Below are 19535 nucleotides of genomic sequence, written 5' to 3' on the forward strand. Positions count from 1 at the left end.
GTATTTTAGCATTCCAGAGCTAGTTTCAGACCCTGTGATCTCTTCTGTTCCTTCTGCTTGCATTCAGCGATTGCTGTTCTAATTTAATTTGAGAGGAAAATACCTATTTACAGCTGACTTGCCCATAATGTATTCATCAAAGCAATACAAAGGTCATTCTTCCTGAAGAAAGATAAAGAATTCACTGTCAAACCCTGTCCTGCCAGCTCTCAAAAGTGCCATTGCTGTAAGAAAAGTGATATACTATCTGATGTTACCTAACAATTGATGATTAATGTGAGCTAAAGGCTAGTGAAGGGGATTTACTAATATTTATAAACATCAGTGAATGGAGCAAAAATCTGAGGGTATTTAGATTTACCCCAGCATTCTATCTTGCATGAAAGCTGCATTGTGCCTACCTTGAGGATTTTACCTTGTATGAATTTCTGTGTGAGCTGCTGTAAATCTGAAACCAATGTCCAACTGCTAAAGGTTCTTTATGCTCTGAGCCTACATTGGCAATATATTTGTAAGTGAAAAGAAGATTAGTGGCTTTATGACTAAGATTTATGTTGGGAACAGAGAGTGACAGAGAAAAGCTTACTAAGGGAGGAAAGAGATACCTGCACAGGATAGACTGACTTAATTCTGTCAGAAAGAACCTCTAAAACTAGATGTTAGAAATCTTGGAAGATAGTAGAAAGAAAATAATAATGAAAAACAGCAGGAAATACAAGCACACAAAAAGTGAGACAAACTAAAAGAAGGCATCACCATTACATACTCCAAATCAGACAGTGGGCCTATTTTGTATTATTTCTTGAGATCAAATTATTTCAATTTAATAATTGGGCTAAACTTCAAGAAGCCAGACAAACTCATAAGGTCCTTCTTGTCATTAATTCAATTAGTTAGTGGGATGACTTCTGTATGAAATAGACGTGAAATGAGTAAGGGTGGAAAAATTCAGTCTTGACAGCTTCCCTATAACAAACAGTGGGCTTTTAAATAACATTAGAGGAATATTCTATCTTAAAAAGAGAGAAAAATTCTGCATGTGGAATAGGGCTAAAAGAGTTTGTATTTTCACAGCAGGATACACAGTTTATGCAACTATTTACTGCATGCTAGATTAAGTTAAAACAAGAACAAGAATCTATACAAAGCGTAACAAAGCCAAAACCAAACCTGAACTAGAGTTCAGAGAAAGAATTGACTGTGGTCCTGACAAAAAGATGCACCCTTTTACCCATAAAGAAAGAGATTTTATGGATTGCATTTTTTTCCTTCAATATGCAAAGAAAATTTTAATATTTACTTTGGGAAAAGTTTTAAATATCTCTACTACTGTCCACTGACCAATTTACCAGTTCACGCTTGTTAAGGATGGTTACAGTTCCCCAATTCTTTATCCCAGCACTGGCACTAAAGCAGGACAAAGTTCCCAGGAGGGAATCATTCCAAATTGTATCAGCTGGCAAAATGTCCTCAGGGAGCATCTGTCAGCTACAGGGAGCTGGCTCACCCTCTGGCTACAACTCCAGCATATTCTTCCAAATTTAAAATCTCTACCACATCCCCTTCCATGTGGGGAATTGAAAGAAGTCCTTATTCTTCTTATAGCTAAGAAAAAACTCAATATCTGCTGACCAAGATATTTTATAAAGTTTAATAATTCTCACAAAAATAACAAAACTACACTCACAATCAATTCATACTCACTGTGTTTCACATATACACAGTTTTTCAGTTGCAAAGTGTGACATACAGACACTTTACTTACAGGACCAAAAGCGTTGCTGTCAAAGCTGTGTCCATGGTGATCCCCTTCCACCCAAATATGACCGTGTGGAACTTTCACATACTTCTTTTTGTATCCAATGGTTCTAAGCAGAAATGGAAAAAATGGTTAGTTTAAAACATGTTAAAAACAAAAAAACAACTCCCCAAAAACACAAAAACCAAAACATAAACAACCTCCCCCCAAACCCAACAACGTTTTGTTAGGAAAAATTCACATATTTCTCAGTATGGAATTTGACCTTGCATACAACTCACCATTAGTTTAAACTGCCTGCACTGAATTCCTTTGGACTTCAAGAGTGTTACTCGAGTCAAAATACATACAAATTTTTGTAGGAGCTGGTTGCATTATCAACTGTTTCTGACATCGTTTTGTCAGAAATCACAACACAAGAAAGGAAGAGACTTTTCAGTTAAATATAAATCACAGGTTATTAACTTCACTTCTGTAGTAACAAAATTTTGAATCATCAGATTTTATCTCAGGTAAATACCAGTTAAGATTCATATCTTTCAGTCACGTAATGAAAAAGTTTAAGACTGTTTTTCTTCATCAGAAATATACTGTTGTATCTGAACTGGCCTCAGATTCCTGCAGTTATTCTGTCCTGGGGGTAGGATTTGTTCAGCTGCCACAAGCTAAACAGGATAAACTTAGAAAAAACCTTTAAGTGATGAAGACCAAGTGATGAAGAAAAATGACATTGATGCCATCCTCTACAGAAAATCATACTGCTGCAGCATGTCCCAGTATTACAAAATGACAAACTACAGATTAGTACTAAAGTTGAGGTGCAGAGGATGCAAAATTCCCGTATTTAATTCCCCAAGTAGCTGTCATTTTCACAATGCCAGTCTGCCTTCTACCACACACTTCTGCTTTCTTTCAGATGGGACCTCTTATTCTGCAATCATTCATGCAGTGATGTTGTTGTGCTTTAACCACAGACAGCAATTGTCATGCACACTGAATTATTACCAGGATAAAGTATTTACAGATGGGACTATGAACAGTGATACCTCTTATTTAGTTTTGAATAAACAAATCTGTCCATCTACAGAAACAGACTTTTGATCTAGCTTGTTGCCTCCAGCTGCTCATTGCTTTTCACTGTCTGGAAGATATGCCCTGGGAGCAGAAGGCAGAAGGAGCTGCTCTAAAACTAAAAAAAATTCAACTGAAGACAGAAAAGCATCTTCACCAGGAGATTGAGCTGAACTGTGCAACAGCACTAGTCAGGGATATTCACAAGTCAAAATGAAAAATATTGGGTTTGGGAAGGCTTGTTTTGGCTGGGGGGGAGGGTGAGTATGTTAAAAGGGTGAGCTAATCAATAACCTAGAGGCCATGGAATATTAGATGAATAAGGAATCCTCAAAAGTGCATTTTATTAACTTTGACTATATTAATCAAATAAAAATAATAATTACTTTATTTGTAAGTCACACAATCTGACTAATCCTTTTTCAAACGGCTATTTTTTGGCAGCTAAAAGGATGAGCATTCCAGTACTATGTTCTAAAGGAATTCTACATGTACTTTCATTGAAAGCTGAAACAATAATAGCCTATTTGCAGAAAAGAAAAAGACTGAGCTTCATTTTTTTTCTAGAACAGTTCCATATTACACATTATTCAAGACTGAATTCCTAAACCATTCAAAACAAAAATGCAAAACTGTCCTAGTTGGTAAATATATGATTTCCTAAATACAATGAGTACATTATAATAATTCAATTATGCTGAAAGAAGCCATTTATTACTATGCAAATCCTTTTTTTTTTTTAAGAGATATGGCATGCATTTTGGACAATAAAATTATTTACATTTTCAGATTTCATAATGCTTCATTTCATTGATTGTTTCTTTTACAAAGTTTAAAGTATAGGTTGAGAGTTGTTCATTAATTCAGCTGTTTGATTAGACACTTCTGAAAATTATTAAATGGGTCTCTTCCATCAGTGATAAAGGCAAACAATAGCTACAAAAAATATTTAATTTTCTCTTCCATTCATCCTCTTGAATGCACAAGAGTATATTGTGATAAAGTTTTGTACCCTTACAGACTTCATGCACAAGACTAAATTTCACTCAGAAGGGGAAAGGATTTGAAAGTTAATTCTACTGGCATGTTTACCTCACAAATGTCAGGAAAATAATATGGCAAAGGCCAGTCAGTGACTCAATTTCAGACCTGACACAATCTCTTATCCCTAAATAATCTCCTGCTTTATTATGATTGGGAAATCACTAAGAAGAAGGAAAAAAAAGTTTTGTAAAAAGTACTTAGAAATAAAATTGGAGGAAAAAAAATTATCTGCATGGATAGGTCTCTAGCAAAAGAGATCCTGTGAAAATCAAAGGGTTTAACACAGGTGTATGGTGTGTTCTTTAAGGCCTAAGGCAAAAAGAGACAGATTGCAGTGTGCATTAACTATAATTGGTTCTTTTTATTATTTCTAAAACATGGTAAATACATATTTATTTTCTTCTCTTGAGATAAGCATCATAAACAAGAATATTTTTCTACAATTGTGAAAAATTAAAGTCTCTTGTAGTGATTAAAGAGGAATTATATATAAATTCTCATACTGAAAAAGCGGATTATTGTATACAAGTAGTTTTTATTTAGAGGAAATAGAATTAAAATTTAAAATGCTAATAAACATATTAAGGGAATAGGGGAGAAAAAAACGAAACGGAAAAGAAACAAAAGCAGCAGTTGTAATTGTTTACTTTAGTAGATAGGAGTGATACTTCATGAGTAAATCCCTTAAACTCAGCAGTTAAATGTAAAACATACTGCCATTTCATGTATTGGTTATATAAATCATCAAATTTTGCCCATGTGTAGGCTAAAAAAATAAAGAAGATATATTGTAAAAAATAAGGGCCCTCATACCTGTGAACAGAAGAAAGGCAAGAAAATCTATTTTCCTAGAGCAATTGCTTCAAAATCTTACTGCAGCATTTGCATAGGGCAGTTATCTGGGCACTCTGTATTCTTTCTAGTAATCCTATTGCAAACACTGTCCTGTGGAACACTCTGGAATTTGAAAACAAACTTCTATTCAAGATTTTTACTGCATGCATTGATAACAAACTACAGCAAAGGCTCATGTTACAGTGAGCTGGACCATCTGTTTCTTGATACTGGTTTTAATTTTTAAAATAATTTCATTTTTGAGTTACTCCAGAATAGAGCAATAAAGTATTGCTGCAAACAAACCAGGCTATAGGCTTTAGAAAGTCATGTTTGGTTCATTATGGTAGGTTATTTTTAACTACTCTTGCAGAGACTATGTTAATATTTTTAAAATAAAAAAACACAAACTTGGTTTTCTTTCCTAAGAAGAGAATCCAAATTGATTCATAGTCAGAATTAGTCATAGTCCCTCTTTTCCATGAATCCTGCAGAAATTTTAATCTCTGACCAAAATTGCAAGGAAAAGACCACATGTGTGTGTTGCAGTGGCCACATGGCTCCTGGTCTAAATGTACAAACTACCATTTATTTGTTTCACTAGTTAAACATTTTAGCTGGGCATTCTGAAATAAAACTATTGTCCATCACTTTGTGCAATTGTACAAGGCCAATTTACTAACACAAGCATTTTTGAGAAGTGTTGACTCCACCGTTTTTCTTAGGAGAGCCTTGCAGACTGCTCTCACATTTGAGGGTTTATATCTGTGTGAATGAATAACAGTTGTAAGTGTAATGATCAATAGTTCAGTGTAAAATAAATACAATTCAAAGTGAAAAAATACTTTAGAATGCTTCTAGCACTCTTCAACAATGGCTGCAAAACTAAAAGCAAATACCAATTTAAAAGCACTACTAGCTCATCAGGAATTTTACATAAATTCCTTGTGAGAGGTCTTTACTACAAAGGACTTGCACGCAATAATATATTTTGAAAGCATTACAAACTTATCTTTTTCTTTCTTAGTTGAACATCCTTAGACTCATTTCTCTGACTGACTGTAACCATGACCTCTGTTAGCTCTCACACATGAAGTTTTTAATTAAATTTAGAAGATATCTGGATGAATTCTTAAGAGAAAAATTGCTGTAAGTAATAATTAGCTTAGTATTTGTTAATTTCATATCTAGTTCATTAGGATGAGTTATAATTACTGAACAATCTCTTGAACTTCATAAAGCCTCTACTAATGAAGAGTAGTCTTTCACTTTCTTAAATTTATTATCTTAGAATAAAAAATAAAAAATATTTCACACCTCTTATTCTTCCCATTTAAATGGTTTGGTTTAGCAATATTACAGGCAAAGACATCAAACTACCCAGATTTTGATATATAGAACACAAACATATGTCAAAAACCATACTGGTGTGAGCAAAAGAATAATTTCAGGTTTTACGGAAGTCTTCGAGACATTAGTAATAATCACCCGTGCTGCTGTTGCTCAAACTGCAGTTGAAGTCTCATTGCCTTAAGAACAGGGTCTACCAGAGCTGCAGTTTTCTTGTTCAGAGCATAATGGAATTGCATTTATCTTTTTAGACATTTTTACAGAAGTTGGTCTGAAATTCTGATTTACTTTTTTCTTACATATGAGGTACATTTTGAACCTTTGCAAAGTTGTTTTTTTTTTTTCTCCACAATTTAATAGCTAACAGATGTACTTATAGCTATCCTTGGCTGAGGAATAATTTCAATCTTGACAGTCAAAAATGAGCTCTATATGGTATTCTAACCACCTGCCCACAAGCAAGAAAAATCTGCTTTTTTAGGATGCTGCAGCAGTGCCAAAGCAAGCAACTTGGCTCGGTTAAGCTGGATGAGGAATGATTCCCTTCAGTTTGATTTGACCTTGAGAAATCCAAAGGTCTCCGCAATCTGCATATCTTTGGGTGTCAACAGGGAACGAACACTGTAGATAATGTCCTGTTGCAGAGGAGATGAAACAAAAATACAAACTCTTGTAAAATAGGTAGTCTCTATCACACTTGAGAACAACTTTCTCCAAGCAACATGAATTGCTGCACATGTTTATTGGGCTTGCGTGGCCAGGTTTTGGTAGCATGAGGTCTACAGGGGTGGCTCTGTGAGAAGCTGTCCCAAGCTTTTTCCATGTCCAAAAAGGCCAATGCTGGCCAGCTCCAAGATGGACCCACTGCTGGCCATGGCCAAGCCCCTCTGCAGTAGTGATAGGGCCTGTGGGATAATGGAGTAAAGGGGGAAAAGTTGCTCTACAATGGTAATTTCACCAAGAGAGTGATATTATATTTTAGCTCTGTACACACCAGGGTCAGTGACGAAGGAGGAGGAGGTGGCCCAGGCACCAGAGCAGAAATTCCCTTCCAGATCCTGGTGCAGACCATGATGAGTTAGGCTGTGCCTCTGCAGCCCATGGAGGTCCATGGTGGAACAGAGTTCCACTTGCAGCCCACGGAATACCCCACAATGGATCAAGCAGATGCTTGGAAGGACACTGTGACCCCAAGGGAAGCCCACTCTGGAGCAGGGTCCTGGCAGTCATGTGGCCCCATGGAGAGAGGAGTCCATGCTGGAGTAGGTTTCCCTGCAGGACTTGTTACCCCACAGAGAACCTACACTAGAGCAGTCTGCTCCTGAAGAATGCACTGAATGGAAGGGACACCTGCTGGAGTTCATGAACTGCAAAGTGTGAGAAGGTGTCATGCTGGAAAAGTTCATGTTGGGGACTGTCCCATCAGGGAAACACCAAGATCAAGCAAAAGAATGTGAGGAATCCTCTCCCTGAGGGGAAAGGAGCAGCATAGATGTGATGCAATGATCACAGCAACCATTCCAAGTTCCCCTGCACCACTGCAAGGGAAGAGGGAGAAAAAATGGAGAGTAAACTTGAGTCAAGGAAGAAGGGAATGATGGAAGAAGGCGTTTTAAAGATTTGGGTTTATTTCTCATCATCCTACTCTGATTTGCTTGGTAATAAAATGCACTAATTTCCCTGGAAATTAGTGTATGCTGCGTCCATTTTGCCCAAAATGGTAACTGGTGAGTGATCTTTGCTTGCCCTTATCCCCACCCCCAGGACTTTTGTTCCACTTTTTCTCTCATGTCTGAGGAGGAGAGTGATAAGCAGCTTTGGTGGGCATTCAGCCAGGTTCAACACACCATAATGTGGAACTTTTTCCACATACATCCATCTTAATCAAATCCACAGAATGAACAAATGCTAAGATATTCAATTTCAAGTGACACCCAGCTCCCAAAACATGAACCTTGCTGCAATATAACATGTAAGTTATATTAGTATCACTGCAGGGAATCTTACACATGACACTAAACACCTTCCAGCTCCTAAGAAATCTCCTTTTTCACTTCCAACACACACATACAGCCATCTGTGCCTTCCTACTTTAACTCTTCCCTTACACATACATAAAGATATAAAGGCAGTGTTATATTTATGAAGTAACTAATTTTTTTTTTGTGAAGAACACCTACAGACTATGCATGAGAGTAAGCAAATAGATTAGGGAATATTCTTCAGCTGTGTGCAGCTATTAGCTTTTGCCTCAGAGCTGAAATGTTTTCCATATAGTCAGGCCTTTCAATAGCTGGTGGAACCTACAGATCCACCAGCTATTGACAGGCCTGACTATAAAAAATGCATCCAAACTCAGAACCTGGAAAGTGCTGGAGGATTCTTAATGCTTCAAGTATTCCTTCATAAGCATTGCCAGACCTGCTATATTGAGAAGGGAACCCACAAAGGAAGACATGTAAATGACAGAGATGACACAATCCGAAACAAAATAATCCACTCAGTGATATTAAGAATAGCCATTATGGAGGCAGAGATTCCCTCTGCCTACAATTGAGTAATTTTTTGGTTGTATAAACTGTTGTACTTTTTGCCATCAAATATTTTGAAGTCTCAGGAAAAATGAACACTAATTTACTGGTTTCCTCATTTGGAACAGAATTAAGATTAAAAAACACCCCCTTTACACAAAGCAGTTAAAGCAAACTGAACTACAAATGCTATCTCTTTTTCTCCCAGCTACAGCATTCCTACCAAAGTGCACCAGTGCAGGTTCCTGTATCTCAACAGGGCTACAAATAAGTAGAAATCTGATATGGAAAGTACAGGAGATGTTGTAGTTCTGCTTCATTAATTAGATAATTTCTCACAAAGCATGTCATTCTTAAAAAAATAGTGATTTACCCATTACTTGTTTCACCAGCATCAGCATAATGCAGTCAACAACCTTTAAAACACGTGATATTCAGGAAAATTACTGGATTTGGGCATATTTATCCAAAATCATAATATGACTGAAAGGACAAAGAATGAGCCAGTTCATCTACTACAGAGATTAGACTCATTTCAAGCCTTGTTAACACCTCATTTGTATGAGAGGGCAATGTAACAAGAAAGAGACTAGAAATAATTATAGGAGTGAAAAGATATGAGATCATTGATTGTGAGATTCACAAAATTTATGACATCATTGTTATGAGCAAAAAGTATCTTTCACAGATCAATTTACCAGAAAAGGATACTAATCATACTTCTGAATCCAGATATGTTTGACGAAAATATACCAGACTTAGAAGGAGAAATTTGTCTCTTAACTCCCTTAATATCACATAATTTCCCAGATAATTGTTCCAGTTTATGTTCAAGGTATATGTCAATGCAATTAATTTTCCTTTTGTTTCTTTCCTCCTTCTTTCCTGAATTTTCAAAATATCCTCAAAATACTCTTATGCTTCAGGGGAAGAAGCTGTGGAGCTACTGCTGTTCTGTATGACCAATACACATGATAAAATAAATTCTTTGTCTCAGTGCTCTTTACTTTCATACATCTCTTTCTGGAGAAGATTTTCATGATTTCTGCCATTCACTAAGAATGCTTCCCAAAGCTATAATTTAATTTGATCTTGGATAATGATATGAGTTGATAGCATTTCTAGAATTTATTTTCCTGTGCTTTAAAGGTACAGTATATACCTAGGGCCTAGGTTTTGCCCCTCTTGATACTTTTACCAATATGTAGATGTTTGCATCACAAAGGTGTGTTACCCTGGTGCTGGCAAGCATTCTGTATGCTGATTCAAAAAAAACTACAGCTGACAGAAGCTCTTTTCTATGTCTTATGAACTGTAGAGTTCTAGAGGTTGTACTTACCAGCAATGCCAAGGGATCTGGATTTTAAGGAAATAATTTCTCCTTGGGTAAAATTTCTTTTCATTCATTTGCAGTCACTTTTTATGATTCCCATTTCCAGCCTCACATTGTTTTTCTGTATTTTTTTTCAATTCATACTACCTCCCTTCAGGAACTGTAAAAGGCCACTGCACATCCCCATGCACATAACACTCAGCAGCACAGGAATTTCCCACTGTTCCTGAGAGTTTTGCTTACCTAGTCAGGAGGCATGAAGCATTTAATATTGTTTGTCCCAGCAAAGCAGAACTAATTTGCTCCCACTGCTAAGAAAGATCAACTAACAGTAGCTTCCCTCACAGAGACGACTTTATCATTTCTCCTGCAACATCCGTGAATAGTTTTGTACTTGGGCCTTCCACCCTATAACCTTTATATTGTGTGCCCCTTTCTTTTCCCTTCCATCTGTTCTAACTCTAGCAACATTCTTATTTTATGATCCTTTCCACAGCAGATCTCCTCAACCCGTTCAGGAAAATACAATTTTGTTGAATTTTAATGAAGCTATGGATGACTTCTGCAAACCTGTTTTTGAAATAATAGAGGTAATTCCAGAATCAGGGTTGGGTTTGGGGTGTTCTGTTTGGTTTTTCTTTTCTTGGTGGGGGAGGGTTGTTGTTGGTTGGTTGTTGGTTTTGGGTTTTGTTTGGGTTTTTTTTCCCCAGATTGATTAAATCTAAAGCAAAATACTGCGAAGGGGGTACTGAGGAATATCTGTTCAAGGACCATATTTTTCACAAGCTCCATTTATAACTTACATTACTATCTCCAACAATATTGAGAGCACTATCATTTAAAATGAGTATTAGAAAATTCTGTATTTAAAATCAATATGTATTTCTCAATTTTTTAAAAATGGATACTATCTAAAGATAATTTCATATACTAGATGTATGGCAATAGAAATTACCACACGCTTTTAGACAAATCTGTCACTGCCATTTGGAATACTGAAACTACTTCATTTTTTGCTCACCCTATTCTCTTAATCAGTAGAACTATAATTATTTTCAGGATAAAATTTGCAGCAAATACAAAACAGTGACTTTTTGTTGAAAAACAGAGCAATCCTTATCAGTTGCATAACTTTCATTTAGATGGCTAACCAGCTTATTGATTCAGGAGAAAGAAAACATAAAATATTTCATTTTTCTCTACAAATCTTTCACTTGCGAGTCTGTCTCATTCCAACACTATGCCCTTTCAAGTTAAGATTATGAAAATTATTCACTTTGGTACTTTTGATAAAAATCCCATTAACCACATAAGTGTATAATTTCATTACCTTCTCACATTTCTCTATCAGATTATATTGATAATTAACATGACAGGTTTTTGCTAATATCATTAGCAGATATTAACAGTATCATATTAAATCATATATTAGATGGGAATAATTTGTTAGATTCATTATCATTAGCTTCATCATTTTACCAAGGTAAAAACTTACTAGCTAGAATAGTAATCTAAGTGAATTACCAAACCCTGACATCATTGTCAGATTGGAAATTATACCTGTAATGATGGGAGGACACATACGGCCCAAAGAGGTATTGAAATCAAAAATATTAATTCCTTCACCTACACCCTCTTTTTATTAATATTGAACTAAATGAGAACGTTTTAGTTTTAAGCACATTTTAAGGAGTCAACGACAATGGTTTTGAAGTGAATTTCAAATGTGTGACACTACTAAGATGAAAACTTCACCTGATATGTAATGGTTTCCATTTTCTCTCTTTCTGCAACACATGTAGAAATGCTCCTTTCAGTAATGCCTTTGCCAGCCTAAGAAAAGACATGATCAAACTTTTTTCCAGATTTTAAGTTGTGGATTTTAAAATTTGAATCAGCAGCAAAACTCTAGCCTGCAGAATCTGCAATTATTAAACACAGCTCTCTCTCTACAAAATTCTTCCTCTTTGAACTCACTTTTTCTACTCACCCAAATCCTCTCCCTTAGCTGTTCTCCTGCCATTACTTTTGTGACAGAAACTATCACAAGCTTCTGTGGGAGAAGTTGCAGGCTGACCTTTGGTTACCTACTATTAGTATTTACTCAGCCTTTGCTGGCCAGGCCAGTCTTCCAACAAACAGGTTCTGTGAGAGGAGGAAGAGGTGCACAGGAGCAGAGGAGAAAACAAAAAGTTTTAAAATTCTTTGTTTCCCAGAGGGGGAAATTACAGCATCGACCACCTTGGACAACCCTGTTGGCCTGTTCCTCTCCTAGGGAAATTCTGAATGAGGAATAATGCTCTTATTTTCAAAAAGTGGTGACAGAGATGGTCACAGCAGCCTTGCCTCCTCATCACTGTTACAGCTTACTGGGCTAAACTCTTGGAGACCTGTGACAGCTAAAAGAGTCTGGCAATACCTCTGCCTAGGTCCAATGGTTAGAAATAATTCCCCAGCCACACACCTCTCACAAAGGAGCTAATTGCTATACTTTCTTTATTGCCTAGGACAAATAATCATAGGTATTAAAATTTTCCAATCTGCTTTAGGTAGCCTATGCAAAATGAGGAACCCTAAGTGTTTTCAAGGCGGTTTTTGTTTGCTTATTTTGTTTTGATTTTTTTTTTTTTTAATTTATGGAAGGGAGAGAGATGTTATTCTTTTTACAATGGAAGCCTGGAATGTCATATCTCCTTCTATTTATGTTTGTTAGGGAATAATATTTAAAAAGGTCTTTTATTACTTTTCCTTTAGAAGTGTACTTTCTTTTTTAAAGAACACTACTATCAAAAAGATAATTGAGAAGTTTACAAGTAAGTAATAAAAAATATTAACCATGTATGGATAAGTGAATTACTATTTTTATTATACAAGTTATGATTATGAATTTAAAAACTCAAAAATATTTCAATTCAGTAAAAAATCGTAAAAAGTAATAGGTTTCATATGTCTTCTCCTACAAGATATGAACATATATACGTAGAAGATTGCAGATACCTACTTTTGAACTGCTGGTGGTCTTTCAGACTGAACTTTCAAATTACGGAAATAAACAATTGCAATTTGAAGTAAGAAGCAAAAAAAAATCTTTTTTGTGTTAGTAGATGCAAATCTAATTAGATGCAAATCTAATAGCATCATAGATGCTATTTTTTTTGGTGTATAAGATAGTGTTGTGGTATATCCAAAAATCATTACTCATCATTATGAAGATTACAAGAAATGCCTTATTTCTGTGTCTGAGCAGCAGTCCATATAGGCCAATTGTCTGTCTCCAGACAACTGGAAAAGCAGACAGTGCCCAGGTAAAACACATTAGCTTGACTAATCTCCATGAACATTGAGATTTAATCTGTCACAGATGTTTGATTGTACATGGTTGTCCATTTGTTTCCGTATCTGCTTACTGATCTGTTATATTGTCTGCCTTTAAAGCATCCTGAGGCAACAAATTCTAGAAGTTAACTATCTGCTGCACAAAGTCTTTCTTCTGTCTTTTATAGACCAATCTCCCACGTAAAATGCCTCTGCTTCTGTACTGTGGGATTTGATTAATAGTTCAGCTGGTCCACTAGCATTGCTTTTGTTGTTTTTAACCTCTTTCTATGCCCATCTTTAAAATCATATCTCAAGAAGCAAGAACTGACTGCATCATTTAGGGGTATTGCACTCCTACACTGTTAAAGCTGTTCTACATTTTGAATATTTTCTTAGTTTTTCAGCTTTGGAATTACACATTTAGATCAGCAGAAATCTAATAAAGAGAAACCGTTAATTTAGGAAAAGTCTGATACTTTTCAGAGCAGCCTTCTGTTTGCCACATGAGCTCATGTATAAACATTTTTTCTGGAAGAGCCCAGTTATAGGCAGCCCAGTGCTGGGAAATAGTAAAGAAATGCTTCCTGGAGCCTAAAAAGATTTATATAGGTGATCTTTGCTAGTAAGAGTAGATGTTAATACCAGTTTTCTTTTTTCTCAAACCAATGAAATTTCATATTGTTTTGTCAAAATGAAAAGCTGGCAAAAGCAGTAAACTTTTCGTACCAAAGATCATCAAAAAGATAATCTGAATTACCTGCAAAAGAAAAGGGCACTGCCCTCATTAATACTTCCACTGCATTCAATAACCTCACATCACTGAGTCAATTGATATTTCATTAAATTGCTGCATTTCTCACATTCTCCTTCTCAAATACATTTTCCCATTTAATGTTACTGAACCAAGAAAATGCTCATTCAATAGTAATTCTTGAAAAAGTCCTCAGAATTATTCTTTGATCATTTTAAATATCAAGAGAAAATCTAATTCTGCATCTGGCCATAACAATAACTTCCTTGTCATTCCCTTGCGTTAGCAGGAACACAAGTATGCTGAACAGTCTACTGAGTCTTGCAGTGCTAAGAAATACTTGTCAAGAAGGGAATTTTTGTATTTCTTTTAAGACACAAAGTGCTACAAAGGAAGCATTTCTGACTTTGCTTTACAGTCTTACATCATGAGACTGGGAAAAAATAGATATTTTTGTATAGCAACAGAAAATCCCAGCATGCTGGTATTTCTAGAAAGAAAAGTGTTATCAGCATGATCAGATGGTGCTAAATAAGTGAGAGTACAATGATAGGAAGCCTCCTAGTCAAAATAGTCTGAGACAGACACCAACTCCAAATTCTTATTTATAAACAACAGAAAAGAAGAAAAATATCAATAAAAGTCAAAAATATTGCTACTAATGATGGGCAGAAAAAAATTATAAATTTAGGATCAAAACACAAAAAGTATATGTTGCTAAATGTATTTTGAAATAACGAATATGAGGCTCCACTTGCTTTAGCAAAGTGTAAGACTCAGTAATTTAGCCAAAAGCTGAATCTGAGGTGTGAGAAAGAAGAAAAAAATGATAAACATGAAATGTATCACTACTTGAATATTACTCTGAAAATTTTCATTGCCTTCTGTCAGTATACATTTTAAAGCTGAAATTTTACAGGTATAATGAAAAGCAAAAGGATCAAGAATAAGACTTCAGTCTAATGCCTTATAAACTACTTAAAGATTAAAACTTCAATTCCAGACTACTAAATCAGTTTTCAAAGGCTGGTGACTCAAATCAGCAGAAATTGTTTGCATGTTTTCATAGAACTTTGCAATGTTGTCCTAACCAAAACAAAGCTCGTCACACACTTATCATTTGTTCTTGAAAGAACACAGCATAGCTATATATAACTTCTTCATACAAGACTTTACTCCCCATATAGAGAAGCCAGTAAAAGACAGAAGATTTAGCATGACTATCCACATTTATTAGAATAATTTGTAATGAAGAATAATAGGTTTGTGTGGGCTGTTCAACAAAACTCAGATTTTCTAAGTGACAGACAGGACCCTATTTTCGTTATTTGACCACTTGTGTGGCTTTATTTGTAAGGATTGGTTTTAACTGCAATTTTTGTCGATTTTTTTCCCAGCAATTGTAGGTACTCTAGTATATTAAGAGAAAATAATTTGTGTGCACTGTTCTAATAACTTAGGCATTCACAACCCAGTCGCATCTCCTCATGTTCCTCATGTTTGTTCTTCAGCACTAGAAAAAAACAGCAATTTTTTCTGAACCGGGGGCAATGGGCCCCAAATAGAAAAGCAAAAATATTGATATTAGCATGTTTCTGCCAGCTTCTTCCTTCAAGTCCATAGATGAGTGGATTTGCAAGGGTTTTCCCCACAGGGATGAAGTACATCATGACAGAAAAAAAGGTAGGAATAAAATAACATGGTTTTGGTGCCACACGTGCCAAGTCAGTCACAACTACCAGCAGCAAGAGCTGCTAGCTCAGATGTTGGACCTTGCTCGCCTCTTCAGTGGCCAGACAGATATGCATTGTGGCCACTGGGAGTGGGTCTGTGTGAAGGATAAAGTACTGGCATACAGCAGAGAAGCAATCAAAGGTCTGCATATTTCACTGGAGTGTAGATGGGCTGAAGAGACTCCTACTGCACTTGCCATGCTTTAAAACACACATACTTCCCAACTGTGCAAGGGGAGCCAAGGGAGCCAACTTTCCCTGCCTTTCTTTCAGATGAGCTGCTCCAGCACAATTCCCCATCAGTCATAATCTGTCACTTCTGCTGAGCTTTAAGATTGTAATTAATTCCTCATGCCCAGCTATGCAAGGAAGCAGTACTGCATAATCCTCAGCAAGTCGTTCTCTCTGTCATAGCAGAGAATCTTTACAACAGAAAAAGGAATAATCTGACAGACATGTGACAGCTCAAAAGACCCTTCAAACATTTGATTCAAAGCAAAAAACTCACACATGAATTTCTTGAGATGATGCCTTTAGAGCTCTATTATATTTCACCAGGCCTTGAGAGAGAGCAAGTAGGGAAATGTTGCATAGGAAAGAGTCATTGCCAGGCAATTCCCAGCTCTTCCCATTCAATGAATTAGTTAACACCTAGTTTAGAAGAGGGACAGTCATACTTTGTTATGTCCTATTGGCAAAATCCTAAGACATAAAAGCACAATATGCGTTTTTCTCCAGTGCACAACCAGTTCATTTTTCAGCTTCTGAGCTGATGAGTTACAACAAGTACCTCGGTATGGAAAGTCAGTAGAAAGCAACAACCAGCAAAACAGCTGGTAGATCTGAAATAACCCTCATATCTAAAAATCTGCCTGTGGAAATACTACAGCGCTTGCTGCACTAAAAAAAAGTATTAGCAGTATCAAAACTACCTACCAGCAGAGACACTGAGAAGGAAGAACAAAGCAGGATTTCTAACACAGTCTTGCACACTGCCAGCACTAAGCAACTTCCCAGTTATATCAATAACAGCTTAAAGACAGCTATGAGGCAACCTGAAAATAAAAAAGACTAGATTCACAGTAGTCAAAAAAGTAACTTCTATTCAGACTTTTGTAGGGTTGGGGTTTTTTTGGTTTTTTTTGGGTTTTTTTGGTTTTTTTTTTTTTTTGTTTTTGTTTTGTTTTTTGTTTTTTGGTGGTTTTTTTTTTTTTTTTTTTTTTTTTTTTTTTTTTTTTTTTTGCTGTTCTTTTTCTTCTTATATTTCTACAGGCTTTTATATTGTCTTTTATACACTTACCCCTTCCCTTATGCTTCCTCAAAGGAAAGGTTGATATATATTAGACCAGTCCCACAACTTTTCTCAGCAACCCTAAGAACAAGAAACAACCCTAAGAACCCAAGCAGCAACTGACAGATGCACCTAGCAAGGCCTGATTGGTCTGTCCAATACATTCTTGGTGTCCTTTCCGATTGAACACGTCACAAAACCTTCAGTGCTGTTTCACTGTGATACAGCCCTTCTGTAGAGCTGGAAGCTCTTCAGATTCCCAGGGGAGTGGTGGAGCCACTGTCCCTTCAAGTGTTTAAAGAGAGATTGGATGTGGCACTTAATGGCATGGTTTAGTTGATAAAGTGGTGTAAGGTCATAGGTTGGACTTGATGATCACAAATGTCTTTCCAGCCTAGTTAATTCTGTGATTCTGTGATCTCTACTCTCTTCACAGGATCTCATTTACTCACAACAGCCAGCAAGATTCCTCCACACGTCTGAGATGCAGCCATTTCATAAATTGGGTTACAAAGTGTAGCTTTGTGAAAAGTACATTAAAGCATATCCTTTATCTGCAAATTCCTCTGTCAACACAGCTCTGCTGTGGTCCATACTTGCTTCTCAAGAATGACAATCTTTGTGATAAAAAATATCCTCTGAGAGCACATTAATACAAGCATCAATCCAGTAAAAGGTACATGATAAGGCATTTAATTGGTGAAAGTATCAGATTTTCCAGGCTGAAGATATAAATAAAATTAATACTTTTTTTTTTCTATGCAGGAAACTACAACTCCAGACTTACTTGATAATCCTGTGGTTAGAGATAATTAGGAAACAATATATATGTGTGAATAATACATATACCATAAATAGACTTCAAATACAAAAACATGGGTAGCAACTTTTGAACACACTGAAAAAATCATGAAAACACTATCAAACATCTGGAATGGGTAAATTAAAGCAATAATGACCAGTAAAGGAGCCTTTCCTGCCTCCATAACATTAGCATTAGCATTTATTACCACTACTATATCACACCAAAAAAAAGAATGCACAAAAGCTGAGGAAGATAGACAGCAGAAACAGAAGAAAACAAAATACTTTAGAGTGAAACCTATCTCCAGCTTAATTGTAAGAGACAGGATATTTTATAGACGGGTCAGTAATAGGAATGGACAAGTACATAATGTTCTGATATCCAGATCATTTGTATTCAGTTGATATACTGATACAAGAGGTACAATTACAATTCTCAGTTTTCTGTAGATTTCCATAACACCAAATTTTCTTAATGTATTGAATCACTTCAGTCTCATATTTCAATTCAAAGCCTTTATGGCAATTATGAAACTTAGGGCTCAGTCTGAGAGAATGTGAGAGTTTGACTGCTGCATGTTTGAAAGATGAATCATATAAAAGACTCCAGTCTCTATTCAGTAAATACAACATATGCAATGAATACTAAACATTACTTTATCTTTCCAAAAATGTGGAATTAAAATAATAGGAAAATAATTTCTTTCATAACAACCAGGGAGTACTTGGGAACTATTTGCAACCACTCCTTATAAGACAGCAAGAAAACAAGCAAGCTATTTTCTGATATACTGCTTTTACAGGTGGGAGTCCCAACAGGGGCATTCCTGTGAACCATGGTGCTATTACCTCACAGGGCTTGAATCTTGTAAATACTATACCTTCCTTGAAAACCTAGATATCTCAGAATAGAGAACTTTCTAATTTAAAAATCATATAATGAATTGAGTTGGAAGGAACTTTAAAGATCATCTAGCTCCAATCCCCCTGCCATGAGGTCACTGGTTCAAATTTCTCCTGAGTTTTAAAACTTAAATCTCACCTATAGATCAGAAAATATTTTTGCATTTTTTTTCTCCCCAACAAAGCTACTGCCATGGTATGTACTCAGTCAAATGTCTTATCAGCTACCAAAATCAGAACAAGCACAAAGTCTAAAACAATGCTCGTTGTCTTATCTTCATGGCACTAATGATCATGCAATTTGGGACATAAAAATTAAACAAGATAGCAATTACTCAATCTATTGAAAAAATACCTAATGATTTAAATACACCAACATAAAGAAACTCAGTTTTATAGACCATACAGTTCCTTTTTCTCATACATTGCATATCAAATACTTTTTTATTATATGATATGCTTTTGTAGAAATTACACCTTAGAAGTACGCAATGTGGTACAGTTATTGTTGCTATGGGAACAATAATATTAAATTTCGTGAGTTTTGCACACATGTTCTCAAATATAATGCTGCTTTCATGTACTGTTTAGTAATAAATTTTCTCTTTCCCCACTTCAATGCACTACAAGAGGTAGACTGCCCTCCCAGTTGAATTTTTGCCCTTTTTAAAGTAAGCAGCTCTACTGTCAGCTTCAGTAGGGGGGCATAATTTCATTCCAGGCCTCTGCTCCAAATGCATTTGCTTAGGAATATGCCCTGAAGATATGATTCTGGTTTCACTTATGCAGAACAAAAAAGGAGAGGGCGAGAGA

At 35.9% G+C, this 19535-nt stretch overlaps 1 protein-coding gene across 2 annotated transcripts in view; it reads right to left on the minus strand.

Annotated features, from left to right (window-relative positions):
- IMMP2L (inner mitochondrial membrane peptidase subunit 2) overlaps positions 1-19535 on the minus strand; it is a 407189-nt gene that overhangs the window by 90086 nt on the left and 297568 nt on the right. For both annotated transcript variants that reach the window (XM_063155262.1, XM_063155261.1), the window contains exon 5: positions 1766-1868. In XM_063155262.1, the coding sequence (XP_063011332.1) occupies positions 1766-1868 (103 nt within the window). The remainder of the gene's footprint in view (positions 1-1765; positions 1869-19535) is intronic.

Source organism: Melospiza melodia, chromosome 4 (assembly GCF_035770615.1).
Source record: "Melospiza melodia melodia isolate bMelMel2 chromosome 4, bMelMel2.pri, whole genome shotgun sequence".
Classification (NCBI taxonomy): domain Eukaryota; kingdom Metazoa; phylum Chordata; class Aves; order Passeriformes; family Passerellidae; genus Melospiza; species Melospiza melodia.